Below are 13,344 nucleotides of genomic sequence, written 5' to 3' on the forward strand. Positions count from 1 at the left end.
AGCCTCGGACACCCGGAGTTGCGAACTACACCGGCTCGAAAAGCAGGAGTAGGAACGGGGTGGTTTTTAGTCAGTAAGAGTCTGACACTCCCCCTCGCCTCGCCCTAGGCGGGAGAAGTCCTTGGACACTTTTCACCCCATAAAAAAGCAGCCTCGGACATCGATCGATGATAATTTACTAAAGTCATTAGATGATCAATTGAAGTACAGTGAACTATCGCGGTCTCCAATGATAAAAGAGATCACAATTCTGATACGGGTTTGATTTCTTAAAATATTCAGTACTTAATTCAGATTCCCTGGATTGGTACTATAATCACAATACAGCAATGGTTTAGGTTAAGGTATATAATCTAATAGAGAATATGTCACAACCATGAAAAGTCAGCAATACTGCATCGAAACAGTGGTTTTCCTTTAATTTTTTAATAGGTTCGTAACAATTTGTTATTAAATTCACAAATATTAAGCTCTCACGTGGGAAAACAGTATGTTTACGTTAAACCCGCTCTAAGTACAATCGCTGATTGTAGCGAGTGTCACGATAAGTTATTTTTTCGGAATTTAAATTTTGATCCCTTAGCTTATCGGAAATATACAAGTCCCAACATATTTTATATTGTGAGGAATTTTTATGGGGATATACCTATTTTAAGGAGAAAACGAGTGTATTGTTGTATGTAACAAAGTTAATCGTTCCGCTAAAATATGTGTTTTATAAATATTATAGAAGACTGTTTTATTCTTCAATTGTAGTGTCTGCCCAGCGTAGGTTCCATCCAGGTAAAGTATTCTTAGAATTTTAATTACTCCATTTTAAATTCTCAATTTGCCACCATCACGAATTACGTAAAAAACAAATCTGTTATCATTTATAAAACTATAATTTAATTTTCAATTTTCTTTATTGCCTCCATTTTTAAATAAAAAAAAAACTATGCTGAAAACTGCATTCGAATTGGTTCAACCAAACGCGAGATAACCGCGCACAAACATACATACATACATATAGACCAAACTGAGAACCTCCTATATATTAAGTCGGCAAATAAAACAGATAACATTTTAAACCCAAACGTTAACCTAAAAATATGTTGTACACCAAAAATTTTGCCGGTAGTACTTACTTACATGTTACTAACGCAAGCGAAATATTAATTTTAAGCTTTAATTAACAGATTATTAAGTGTATAATTACTTAATTAGGTTTCCTTGTTAACTTGTAAATTAGGGTGTGCTAATAGTTTCGGGATTACAAGGTTTCTTTTTGAAAGTGCACGAAGCAAGTTTATAGTGGGATTGACAAATTAATTTGATATTGATTAAAAGTTAATTTGAACGTTAACGGCCTAAATTAATAACCAAATTTGTTCAAAATCCTTGGGATTAAATCGATTTTTAGTTTTACTTTTATTGACTTTAAATAAAAATACATAACCTCACTAATCACCACAATTGCTTAATGTAGGTTGGCGATTTCAAACTTATAATTAGAAATTATAAGCCCAGGTTTCTTCACGTTATTTTTCTTCACTTTGTTTGTCAGTGGTATCTAAATAATATTAAAAAGTACATATATCTCGGAAAAAGTAATATTGGTACTTGCCGTTAGTAGGTTTCGAACCCTCATGCATGGGAAGCGGTCTTAAACCTCCAGTCCACTACTACATTAAAAAAGAAATACATGTGAATATTATGTTTAACATTACATTCATATCATTGTGTATTTTTGGCCTAGTTTACGCGAGTTTCACTTTTGAGAGCAACGTTAGGTTTGATTCTTCGATCGTGCAAAGCAGTATTCAGATTATTGGTATCCGATTTCATTACCTTTTCCCCCAACCCTCTGAAACATGATCAGGATTGTACCCTGTACCCTATTACTGGGTGCCCTTAGACTGGCGTAAGATTGTGTATCGATAATTTTGAACTGACTAACCATCGTACTTAGAGTCACTTAATGGTTACTAAGGCCAGTCCTCAGCAATTACGTAGTTTCCTTAGTCAATAATAAGTTCTGCTTCTGCCAACGGCTTCGCCCGTGCTTTCGTGGGATGAAAAGTATCCTATCACTCAAGTCCGTTTTGTAGTTTCAGCGTGGTTGACAGACAAACATTTAAACAAACAAACTTTTAGATTTGTAATATTAGTGTCATAATCGTGCATTCAACCGATATTTGTTAATTTCGGTTTTTTTATTAAATAAATAAGCGTCATATATGACGGCAAAATACTAATATGATGACGTCATACATTACAAAAAGAATTGTTTTAACATTTCGATCAAAGTAATACCTAATCAGACTAATACCTAATACCTAACGTATTTCCTTTTTCTCGAAATTTTAAGAATTTCGGTATTAATGAAGCTCACGGGCCTAAACCAAGTGAACTTCATGGTGGGATTCGTTTTCAACGGCATCTTCTTGCAAGAATTTCCGCACGATCCGACATGTGTTGAGAATTGCGGCTTTCTGCATGGTTATGTATATATTTTTGGGTAGGTCTATCAGATTGATTCCGTGGTGTAAATATTTAGGAATGACTCCTGTACTGGAGAGTACCAATGGCACAATATATACTTTGTTCATTCTCCAGATTCTTAATATTTCTTCTTTCAGCTCTGTATATTTGTGTATCTTCTCAGTTATAGTTTTTTGTAAGTTGTGGGTGTTCGGAATAGCTATATCGGCAATATATACTATTCTGTTAACTTTGTCTATAAGGGTAATATCCGGTCTATTGTTGTGCACGGTTTTATCTGTTAATATGGCTCTGTCGAAGTATAACTTGTGATTGGTACTCTCCAGCACAGGTTTTGGTATATATTGGTAGTAAGGCTTGGGAGGTTCGGTAAGAAGTTGATGTTTAGTGGCAAGATGTTGGTGGATGATGTGTGCAACTTGGTTGTGTCGGTGTGTATAGTCAGTCTGAGTGAGAGTTGGGCAAGCACTTGTGATATGCTGTATAGTTTCGGATTGTCTATGGCATTTCCTACATTTGTCGTTTTGTGTATTGGGGTCTTTTAGTATATATTTCCTGTAGTTTTTTGTGTTAATTACTTGGTCCTGGATTGCAATCATAAAGCCTTCTGTTTCGGGGAATAATGAGCCTAGTTTTAGCCATTTATTAGAAGCATCGAAATCTATGTGAGGTTGTTCTAGGTCGTGGATATGTCTACCATGTAATTCTTTAGCGCGCCATCTATCTAGTTTTATCTTTTGGTGATCTCCTATTGATTTAAACTGTATCTCTTTATTTTGTAAATTTAAAGGTGTAAAGTTTTTATCTGTATTAATTATTGCTTCATGAATTTTACTGCTGTTTGCCTTACCATAGAAGAAATTCCTTAGTGATTGCACTTGTTGCTCCCACAATAGCTGTAAATCGACTAGGCCTCTTCCACCATTTTGCCTCTTTACTGTCATTCTTTCGATCGCCGATTTCGGGTGTAAATAGTTATTTTTAGTTAATGTAGTTCGTATTTTTATTTCTAGTTTATTTATATCGGTTTTGGTCCATTTAATTATTCCAAAAGTATAAGTTAAAACTGGTATAGCGAATGTGTTTATGGCTTTGATTAAGTTTTTAGAGTATAATTGTTTTTTGCAAATCAAGTTAAGTCTTCGTGTAAATTCTGCTATTAATTTGTTTTTTATTTGAATATGATTTATAATGTTAGATTGTTGTATACCCAGGTATTTGTATGTGTCTGATGGCTCCATTTCTGTAAATGTATTAGATTCTATGGTTAATGAAGTTTTTATTTGCCCTCTCTGTATATGAATCGTTCGACATTTATCTAGTCCGAACTCCATTTTTATATCGTTACTAAATGTTGTTGTAATGTTAATTAGATTTTGTAGGTCGTTTTGTGTTTTAGCAAAAATTTTTATATCGTCCATGTATAATAAATGAGTTAGAGAAGTATTAGTAGTTAGTTTGTATCCAGAGTTTGTATTGTTCAGAAGATAGGAAAGTGGGTTTAAAGCAAGGCAGAACCATAAGGGGCTCAGGGAGTCACCTTGGAAAATACCATTTTGAATAGGTATTTCATCTGTTTTAATTGTTGTATTATTAGTTGATAGATAAAGGGTAGTTCTCCAGTCTGACATAGTATTTTGCAAAAATGTTATAATATTTGGGTGGATTTTATATATTTGTAGCACTTTTATTAGCCACGAATGAGGAACACTATCAAAAGCTTTTTTGTAGTCTATATAAGCAATATGTAAATTACGTTTATTAATTTGAGCCTGTTTTAGAACTGTAGCATCTATGGTAAGCTGCTCTTTGCACCCCTTATGATTCTGCCTGCATCCCTTTTGCTCTTCTGACAAGAGGTTGTGTGCTGTAATGTGTTTATTAATTCTAAGTGTAATACATGATGTAATTAATTTATAAATGGTTGGCAGACAGGTGATGGGTCGATATTGGGATGGATTTGAAGTATCATCACTTTTTGGTAACATGTATGTTATGCCTTTGGTAATGAACCTAGGTGGTTGTTGTTGTCCTGTGATGAGGTCGGTAATAAATCTGGCAAATATGCTATGTAGACAAATGAATTTTTTGTACCAAAAGTTACCTAACGTATTATTATTATCGAAACAAAATAAAGGATAATATTCATAAATAAATTGATTATTTCAGTAGTTTTAATTTTTCCGTCGTTTCAACACTTCTTACAAATCATACTGTATTATATTCTTTTACAAAACTGAATAAATCTTACTTTTCTTTATATTCTTTGGGTAGTGAGTGGGTTTACAAAGGGACCATCGCAAATACTCATAAACGGAAAAGGTATCAGCAGATTTCATGTGATATGTGATACCTACGCAATCCAAATATTTGATTGAATAAATAAGATCGTCCATATATATAATTCTTAGAAAATGTTGGTAAAGAAATGACGAATGCCTTGTTGGTCGAGTTGTTGATAGTCTGTATGCTGAGGTTCGATTCGTTGGTTAGGCTAAGTAATATGAGGTCTCTGGATGGTATTCGTGTCCAGTACAATAACATCTTTAGGCAGCTAATGGGTCTCGCGCCGCATTGTAGTGCGTCGGGTATGTTTACTGAAGCTAGGCTGGATACGTTTAATGCCATACAGAGAAAACGAATTGCTGGATTCATGTCGAGGGTTGGTTCGTGTAAGAACAATATTATAAAAGAATTCTCTGAAAGATTGTATGCAACGGCGATGTATAATAAATGGTCACAGATTGCAGCGTGAGAATATTGAAATTGTAGAAAGTAGTATTGTAAGTATTGAAATTGTATAGAGAGGCTTTAATTGTTTACTATTATTATTTTATATATGTAGTTTATTTTTTATGTGTATTTGTTTTGTTCCATTTATTTTTCTCTTGTAAAATATGGAGTGTAAATTCTGAAATAAAGATTTATTTATTAATTAATATATTAATGTGACCACGACTGCGACTTTTTCCGAGTAATATGTACTTTCTAAGATTATTTAGACACCACTGACACACGGTGAAGGAAAACATCGTGAAGAAACCTGGACTTAAAATTACTAATTATAAGTTTGAAATCAACAACCTGCATTGAGCAAGCGGTCTTTTTATGGAATAGGAGATGGACGGTTTGTTAATTAATGGTTTATTAATGCTCAAACCTTCTCCGTGTGAGAAGAGGCGTTTGGTCAGCAGTGGCCACTTATAGGCTGGCGATGTGTTGATGTGATGTGAAGTTATTAACTTTTAATATTTCGTCATTTACAAGGAATTTTGAAATTCAATGTTTTTCCCAACTCTGAAATCAATCCTGAAACCTTATGTTCAGTCGTGCTTGAAAAAAGTGATTTAATTTCATTATAATATTTGTAAACCTGTCCTTTTTGAAATCGACGTGTCATCACTTTAACTGGACCAGTTAATGTTTCAATAAAACCACTGGCCTGTGACTGAAATAATGTATTGACTAAATGGATCAGACCGATCGTGCCTGAATTGCAAAAATCTAGATTTCAAAATTCAGTCTAGACTTTACTAATTTCGATCTAGATCTAGGAACTTTTGGAATTTTCTTTTTTTTTCTTGTAAAAGTTCGTCGTGACATTTCAAGGTCGCGTATTGGGTTTGAGTGACCTGAATGTCCAAGGTTCGATGTTTCGGTTGATGAAAGTGAGAGCATAGAATTATTATAATTTATTCATCGGCTTTTTGTCACCTGGTTGATGCAACGTTTGACCTTTTACGAACAATTTGCATCGATCGTGAATAATTACTGGTCACGTTTCATTTATAGATTATTATCTTTGCTTACTGTTGCTTGATTTCTAGTGATTGCAAGTACCAGCCCTTCTATGTTAGTTTAAAAATATAGGTTAGGTTTTAATTATGTATTACACTAGTAACTCGACTAGATTTAAGCCAGACCTATGACTTGGACTACCTAGAAAAGCAGGAGTAGGAACGGGCTGGTTTTTAGTCATTAAGCATCTGACACTCCCTCTCGCCTCGCCCAAGGCGAGAGAAATCATTAGATGATTTTACCCCCTCCAAAAAAAAAAGACCTGGGACTTATAATACTAAATTACTTAGGCTTTACAATGTTACAAATGTTGAAATTGTTATTGATGATGACGATTTTAGTATTGTGCAATGCATTTGGCTTTAATTTATAAGTGTTAGTAAACTATAGCTATGCTATTAGTAACCTTGTGTCTATCCCTTACTAACTTTTGTCAGCGGCTTCGCCCGCGTACCCGTGGAATAAAAAGTATCCTATCACTCAAGTCAGCTCATTTACCCTGTAGTATACCAAATTTCATCAAAATCCGTTCAGTAGTTTCAACATGATTGACGGACAAACATCCAAACAACCAAACTTTCACATTTATAATATTAGTGTGGATTTTCTAGTTTTCTATTAACTTTTTAATAAACTTATCTCATAATATAAAAGCCTTTAACAACTTAACTTAATAAAACTTAACACTTAAACCATTAACGAGTAAGACAATGTTAACTTAGACCTAACTTAATTAACTTAAAACATAAACTGTGATTAGTTATATGAACAAAACATGGTTTTAATTACAGAGTAGTAAGGTTAACTGCATGTTGCAAGCTTAAGTTAAGCAAGGGAAGTTACTTACTTAATGTAATCTAACTTAACTGTAACTTACATTTCCTGCCTAGTTATTGTACTGGGAATTGTTAAATGTAGTTTATGGTCAAAGTGGGCAGAGAAGGCAGCCATTTTGGAAATGGGTAATTTGTGTATAAGCGTGTAAAGGTGGTTTTAAACAGCAGTGGAATCGTTTTTTTGTTTTGAGAGGAGATAATTTTCCGATGACTTCTTATGCCTTGGGCGAGGGGAGAGGGAGTTTCTTACTGACTAAAAACCACCCCGTTCCTACTTCTGTTTTTCAAGCCGTAGCCCCGGTAACTCGATAGACAGTCTGCAGCTCCGGGTAGTGGAATAGATATGGGCTGACTCATTATAAATTCTTTATTGATTGCTAAATAATATTAGTTTGATTTGAGAAACATATGTTTGCGCATGTTTAACCTTTTACGACGAACGTAGCTTCTCAGTTTATGGCCTGTAAAAGCTAGTATTTTGTAATCTGTGCTATAATTCTAAACTACCTAAGGGGTAGCGGGTTTACCGAGGCTCCAGCTCGAAAAGCAGGAGTAGGAACGGGGTGGTTTTTAGTCCACTCTGTCACCTAAACCTTTAAAGGTTTCAGACAAGTGTTTTGTAATACATATGTATGTAAATTGTAAATTTATTGAACAATAAAGGAAAAAAAAAAAAAGTCGGCATGAGTCTGACACTCCCTCTCGCCTCTCCTAAGGCGTGAGAATAAATTTGATGATTTTCCCAAAAAAAAAATGTCTTACTCCCTACGAGTTTAACATCAACATAGGACGATACATATGTATACTCGTATATGTATCGTTACATACGTCTTGTAACTGAAATAAACATATATTTAAATTACACACAATTTTTCCTGCATATTGTATCAAACAAACTCAATTAGGTAAAGTGCCCTTACCTATATCAGAAGTTATAAAAATATGAGACCTGTTGTGACATTCCTATTAGAAGAGAGACAAGTTATGAAACGTGTTTTAACTTGTCTTAACATCGCGGTACGGATTTGTTAAAGATTTCTAAAACATGTACTTCATGTATTGTATGAAACTTGATTGCGGTTAATTTAAGTTTTAAGGATGTCATTGCCCATTCTTCTATTTCTGGGTGACAGTTTTAGGATATAATCTGGTTCTATTCTTGATTGTTCTTAGTTTTGTTTATTATTTTGATTTTAATATATTTTTTTTATTTCTCAGGGCGGCCATTTCAAGAACGGCAACTACAATGCGGGCCACGAGGAGCACAAGAAGGGCGACTCCGGTCACTTCGCGAAAGGAGGTCATTTGCACGTGTCTAAGGTAAATTAATATTATAACATCTACATTAACCATCACCACATGTACTCAAGTGATCACAAATACAAATGCGAAATCTGTATAAGTAGAATAACTTTAATTTGTCTAGTGGTTCCTTAGTAATGGTAATTGACTCATTACTAATCACGATGTTCTAGGATATATATTGAGTCTAACTTGAAAATTAAGAACCGAAATAATCAAAACAATGCAAGTAGCGATATTATTCTCCTTTACTTCTATCAGGCCCTCACAATGAGTTCCTAAGGATTTACTTCTAAAGGAAATCAATGAAAGTCTATATGCCAAGCTTGTACTAAAATAAGTACCATTTCAGTAAGCCGACAAGTTAATAGACTCTCCAACGAGTTTAAACAAATTACCTTCAACTATAAGAAACAATAGTTGTATCGCATCCTAAAATAAACGCATTTCTGTTCCAGGGACACAAATCAGCGGCCGGTCACGATGGCCATTCGAAACAGAGCTCTGCCCACTTGGCGAAAAATGGTAAAGATGCGGGCAAAAAATGGATCTATCATCACGGTTATCCACCCAAAACCGCGAACCTGGTCCTAATTGACAGGAGAACGGACCAAATGTACCACGGACCACAGTATTACGGATAAACCAAGGTTGTTTAGAAGACTATCCGGCAGAAATTGGTAACCGATCTTAATACAAAAACACTACAGTCAATAATCAATGAATTGATCTAAGTTTGTGCGAAATTCAATACAATTAACATCAAAAATTCTTTTTAATCCAAAGATCGGTTATCCATTTCGGCCGTCAGCGGTCTCATCACTAGTTACTACTTTCAATTTCTGCCAAATATCACCTGCACAATGAGACGTGTATATCGATAAGTGTTATTTTATAAATATTTCAGCTGACTTCTAAATATTTTGTTTGATCGTTCGCCAATTATGATAATATGCATTAGAAAGACATTGTTATACCTTCATTCTTTTCGGTCTACTTTGTTGTTAGAGTGTATTGATTTTTAAATAGGCCAGCATCACACTAGGCCAGGATGGCCAGATGGATTTAAGAGTCGGTTCATATCTGATGTAAAATACGTCGAGCGTATCATCGGTTGCAATAACGTATCATCTGTTGAGTGTGAACGGTCAAGTGTTTTTTTTAATACATTTGTCTGTTCTGGCGTTACGCGACGCATGTCCCATCAGATATGGTCGGTTCAAAGGAGTTATAACTCCTTTCGAGTTTCGGGTGTCCATGAGCCGAGCCCATCGCTTAGTTACTCAAACCATCACGTGATGCGATTGCTTGTTTGTCTCCTATCCTATAAAAATAATCCAGTACAATGGTTTTTATATGTCCATGTTTGTTTATTCGTAGCCATTGTTTGATTGAGTCTGAGGTCAGCACTAATTGAGTCTTAATCACACTTGTTTGAATGATATCTTAAGTGGAAGAATGGCCACATTATACTTTTATTATGGGTTGTTAATAAAACTCGTGGCCGTGTTTTTTCTAACAATTAGGCCTTTTACCTATTTCTGTCTTCTTTCTGTTTTTTTTATGAGACTACTGATTGGTCTTTTATAGAAAAATTGAGATATTTTTTCTAGAAAAAAACAACAGGCATTTAAGAATTTTTGAAAAATAAAATTCGAATAAAATGGATGCAACTGGTTAGTCCGTGTACATGAGTGCAATTTTATGAAAATTTTCATTAAAATTTTCATATTTTTGTCTATTGGGGTACTTATTATAATCGACTTTAACTTTGGAACTTGTCTTTTAACCATCTTCTCAGAAGGAGAAGTTTGTATTGTCTCATTTTTGTTGTAGATTATTATTTTAACGTCTATTTGGTCTTTTAACAATAATACTATACAAAGACAAATCATAATCATCTCTGTACGTTGATCTTATTTATAGTTAAGCGATAGGTAATATTTAGTATTTGTTCGCTAATAATTTTGGCTAAAATAGGAATCCTATTTTCTATGTCTGTTTGCTTGTATCTAAGTTAAATTGCTCAACTTTGATAGGATCGTTTAGTTTCTACGCTCAAGTGATATTGCTCAATAAGATTTTTTAAATGTTTTGCTTTCCATTCTGATATATTTTTAAGCCTTTCTTTTTTCTTTCTTTTTTTCTTCTTTTCATTATTTTTACTAGCTTATAAAAGGTTTACTGTTGGACAAAAACTTCTTGAATGACACTATACGTATAAACAGAATCTCATATTTTAAAATATTGTATGAAAAGTTAAATATAGGTTCCCAGTCCATAGAATATGGCTTCGTAATCTAATCTAGACCCGACTAAAAAGCAAACCTAAGGATTTTAGAAGATTGAATATTATACTTTATTATTAGTGTCTTAAAGTGCAAATTGAGTGCATTCAGTTAGATGAAATTGATAACCCCATTTCATGCGATTTCTTGCTTTATTCAGTTGCTTGTAAAGTTTATTTTTAAATGTCAGTGGTGTAACGGGTTTTCATAATATGGTTTCTAGTAAAATATAATAAGAATTTATTTCACGTTCATCATATTTTCAACAGTCACAAATAAGACATAAGGTCTATTTTAGTCCAATAAACTTATGTTCAGGCCTTTTGCATAAAAAATTGGTAAAATTCTATCTTGTATAACCAAACTTTTTAGAGGCCAAATGGCTTAAAACTATGCCAGAGACTCTAGCGGGAAAAAAAATCTTGATTGTCCATGAATTTGAAACCATGTTTGTTCTAGCATTAAATTTTAGCCATAGATATTTTTGTATTTTTGTATGCTTTTTCATTGTAAGGTTTTTTTTACTTTTTTAACACTAAATAGCTTCTTAATGTGCCTAGTTGTTAAAATAGCCTTTTTAATAATAACTTTTGCTATTTTTGTTTATTTCATTTCATATGTTAGTCTTTTTCTTATCCGAACTATGCATTATTTTTGCTTTTCTACGTTATTTTTTTATTTTTATACGTCAGCTTACGATATGTGAAATTATAGGTTATTTTTTGTACTTGTTAATTATAAGTTATAATTAATTTATAATTTACACTTCTTATAAGTTAGTATAAGTGTCTCATAATTATTAACTACTATTTTGTAAATACTCCTACTGTGATTATTTTTATCGTAATTTTTTGTAAATATTTTTTTTCTAAATACAAGTGTATTTTTTCAGATTGTTTTTTATTTTCTCCAAATCTTATAAAAACCTTTGATGTTGATGATGATGATTCATCATTTTAATTAAAGCTACATGTTTTCATTTTTATTTCAAAGCCATTTTCTAAAGTCATATAAATCACAAAGATATCATATTTTTTTAAAATACAAGAATAATAGGTATGTTATTACTGTTCTGAAGCAAAATTATTTATTAAAAACGACTGGATATGGGTAGTTCTTCGAAATTTGATTATTCGACTGATTCATATGGCCAAAATTTAATTCCACTTTAAGATCTGTAACACGTGTTCATATGAAAATAGTTATACCAAATAACGTATATTCGAATGAGGGACTCGTTTTAAAAAAATAGTTTTCGAGATATCGACGTTTGAATATTTTCTGCCCAGATGAATCAGAAATTGTTACAGATGAATCTGTTGAACAATTGAAAATTGTATGTAAATGAGCTCTGTATTTATTTTAATTGTTAGCATACAATTTTCGAGTACTTTCGCACAGAGAAGTCACGAGCATTCATCATCACGCTTGCTCAGGGCGGATTAGCAATTTCAGACTCATATTAATTACATTCCTCAAAAAAAAGTTTTTAAATTGTAGCTATAACATTTATAGCTAAGTTAATTTAAAAATAAGACTAGTAAAAAAATGGACAACGCAACAAGAGCATTATTTTATAATTCATATGCGGTTTTGACCATACGAATCAGGCACAGATGAATCAGGATTTTGCTTACAATCATGCATAACTCATCGTATATACAGACTTCATTCTTATCATTTTTCTACACGAATGTATAACCAAAAAGCTTCACACGAAACATAGGTTGAAGTTTTAAAACTGTAAAGTAAATTTTATAAAATAGGCATTGTAATCAGGATGCCATGTAAACCAAACACAGATGAATCAGATATTTACCTTAGTAACACCTGGATCTAAGCCAACCAGCCGCATGTCCGCCTCCTAGCTTGTCCGTTGTACGCCTGGTTTCCCTCCGCACAGGAAGCCAGACTCTCATTATTAATACCCGACAAAGTATGGTCATTCGTAGCTTACGCCATATTAATCAGTATTATACGCCGGACACTTCTTATTTATTTATTTATAATCATACTAACATAGTTATAACGACTGCATATTTTTTTTGAAGAGGACAACTCATCTCCTTTCGATGTAATTATAATTTATATTGAAGTATCAAAGGGAAAATGCGAAATCGACTACTTTGTTCCGGAAAATGGCAAACGGACACGCCATATGAATCAGAAGAACAAGCTTTAAAAAAATGTATTTTGTACCTAGACTGCAATTATTAAAAAATATTGTTTGTCCTAGTAACTGATATAGCTAAACTATACTAAAAAAAATATTACATGCCGTTTTGTTAGTTGGTTTCAAAAATATTCCCAAAGACATCGAAAATTTTGTCTCTGAAGAACTACCCATATAGATTCATATTAATTTTGAGGTGCTCCTTATACTCATAGACTCAATAAACAGATTAAGATACGGCTCAGTCAAATTAAAATTTACCGGCCCTATTGAGAACCTCCTTCTTTTTGGGAAGTCGGTTAAAAAACAGAAATAAAAACAAAATCATAGTCAAAGTTAAATTTAAGAATAAAAGTGATAAATTGTAAAGGAATACGTATTGTTATAAAGTTTTTCTGCCACCTGATGGTAGACAGTGACAGATGGCCATTTTATTTTTTTTTTCCTTCAAACAAAAGGTTAC

The 13,344-nt window shown here is 33.1% G+C and overlaps 1 protein-coding gene across 2 annotated transcripts in view; it reads left to right on the plus strand.

Annotated features, from left to right (window-relative positions):
• LOC118271360 (histone acetyltransferase KAT6B) overlaps positions 1 to 11,599 on the plus strand; it is a 39,159-nt gene extending 27,560 nt beyond the window's left edge. For both annotated transcript variants that reach the window (XM_035587435.2, XM_035587437.2), the window contains 2 exons: positions 8,337 to 8,438; positions 8,879 to 11,599. In XM_035587435.2, coding sequence (XP_035443328.2) covers positions 8,337 to 8,438; positions 8,879 to 9,064 — 288 coding nt within the window. In that variant the 3' untranslated portion in view covers positions 9,065 to 11,599. The remainder of the gene's footprint in view (positions 1 to 8,336; positions 8,439 to 8,878) is intronic.
• The last annotated feature ends 1,745 nt before the right edge of the window (positions 11,600 to 13,344 follow it).

Source organism: Spodoptera frugiperda, chromosome 9 (genome assembly GCF_023101765.2).
Source record: "Spodoptera frugiperda isolate SF20-4 chromosome 9, AGI-APGP_CSIRO_Sfru_2.0, whole genome shotgun sequence".
Taxonomy (NCBI): domain Eukaryota; kingdom Metazoa; phylum Arthropoda; class Insecta; order Lepidoptera; family Noctuidae; genus Spodoptera; species Spodoptera frugiperda.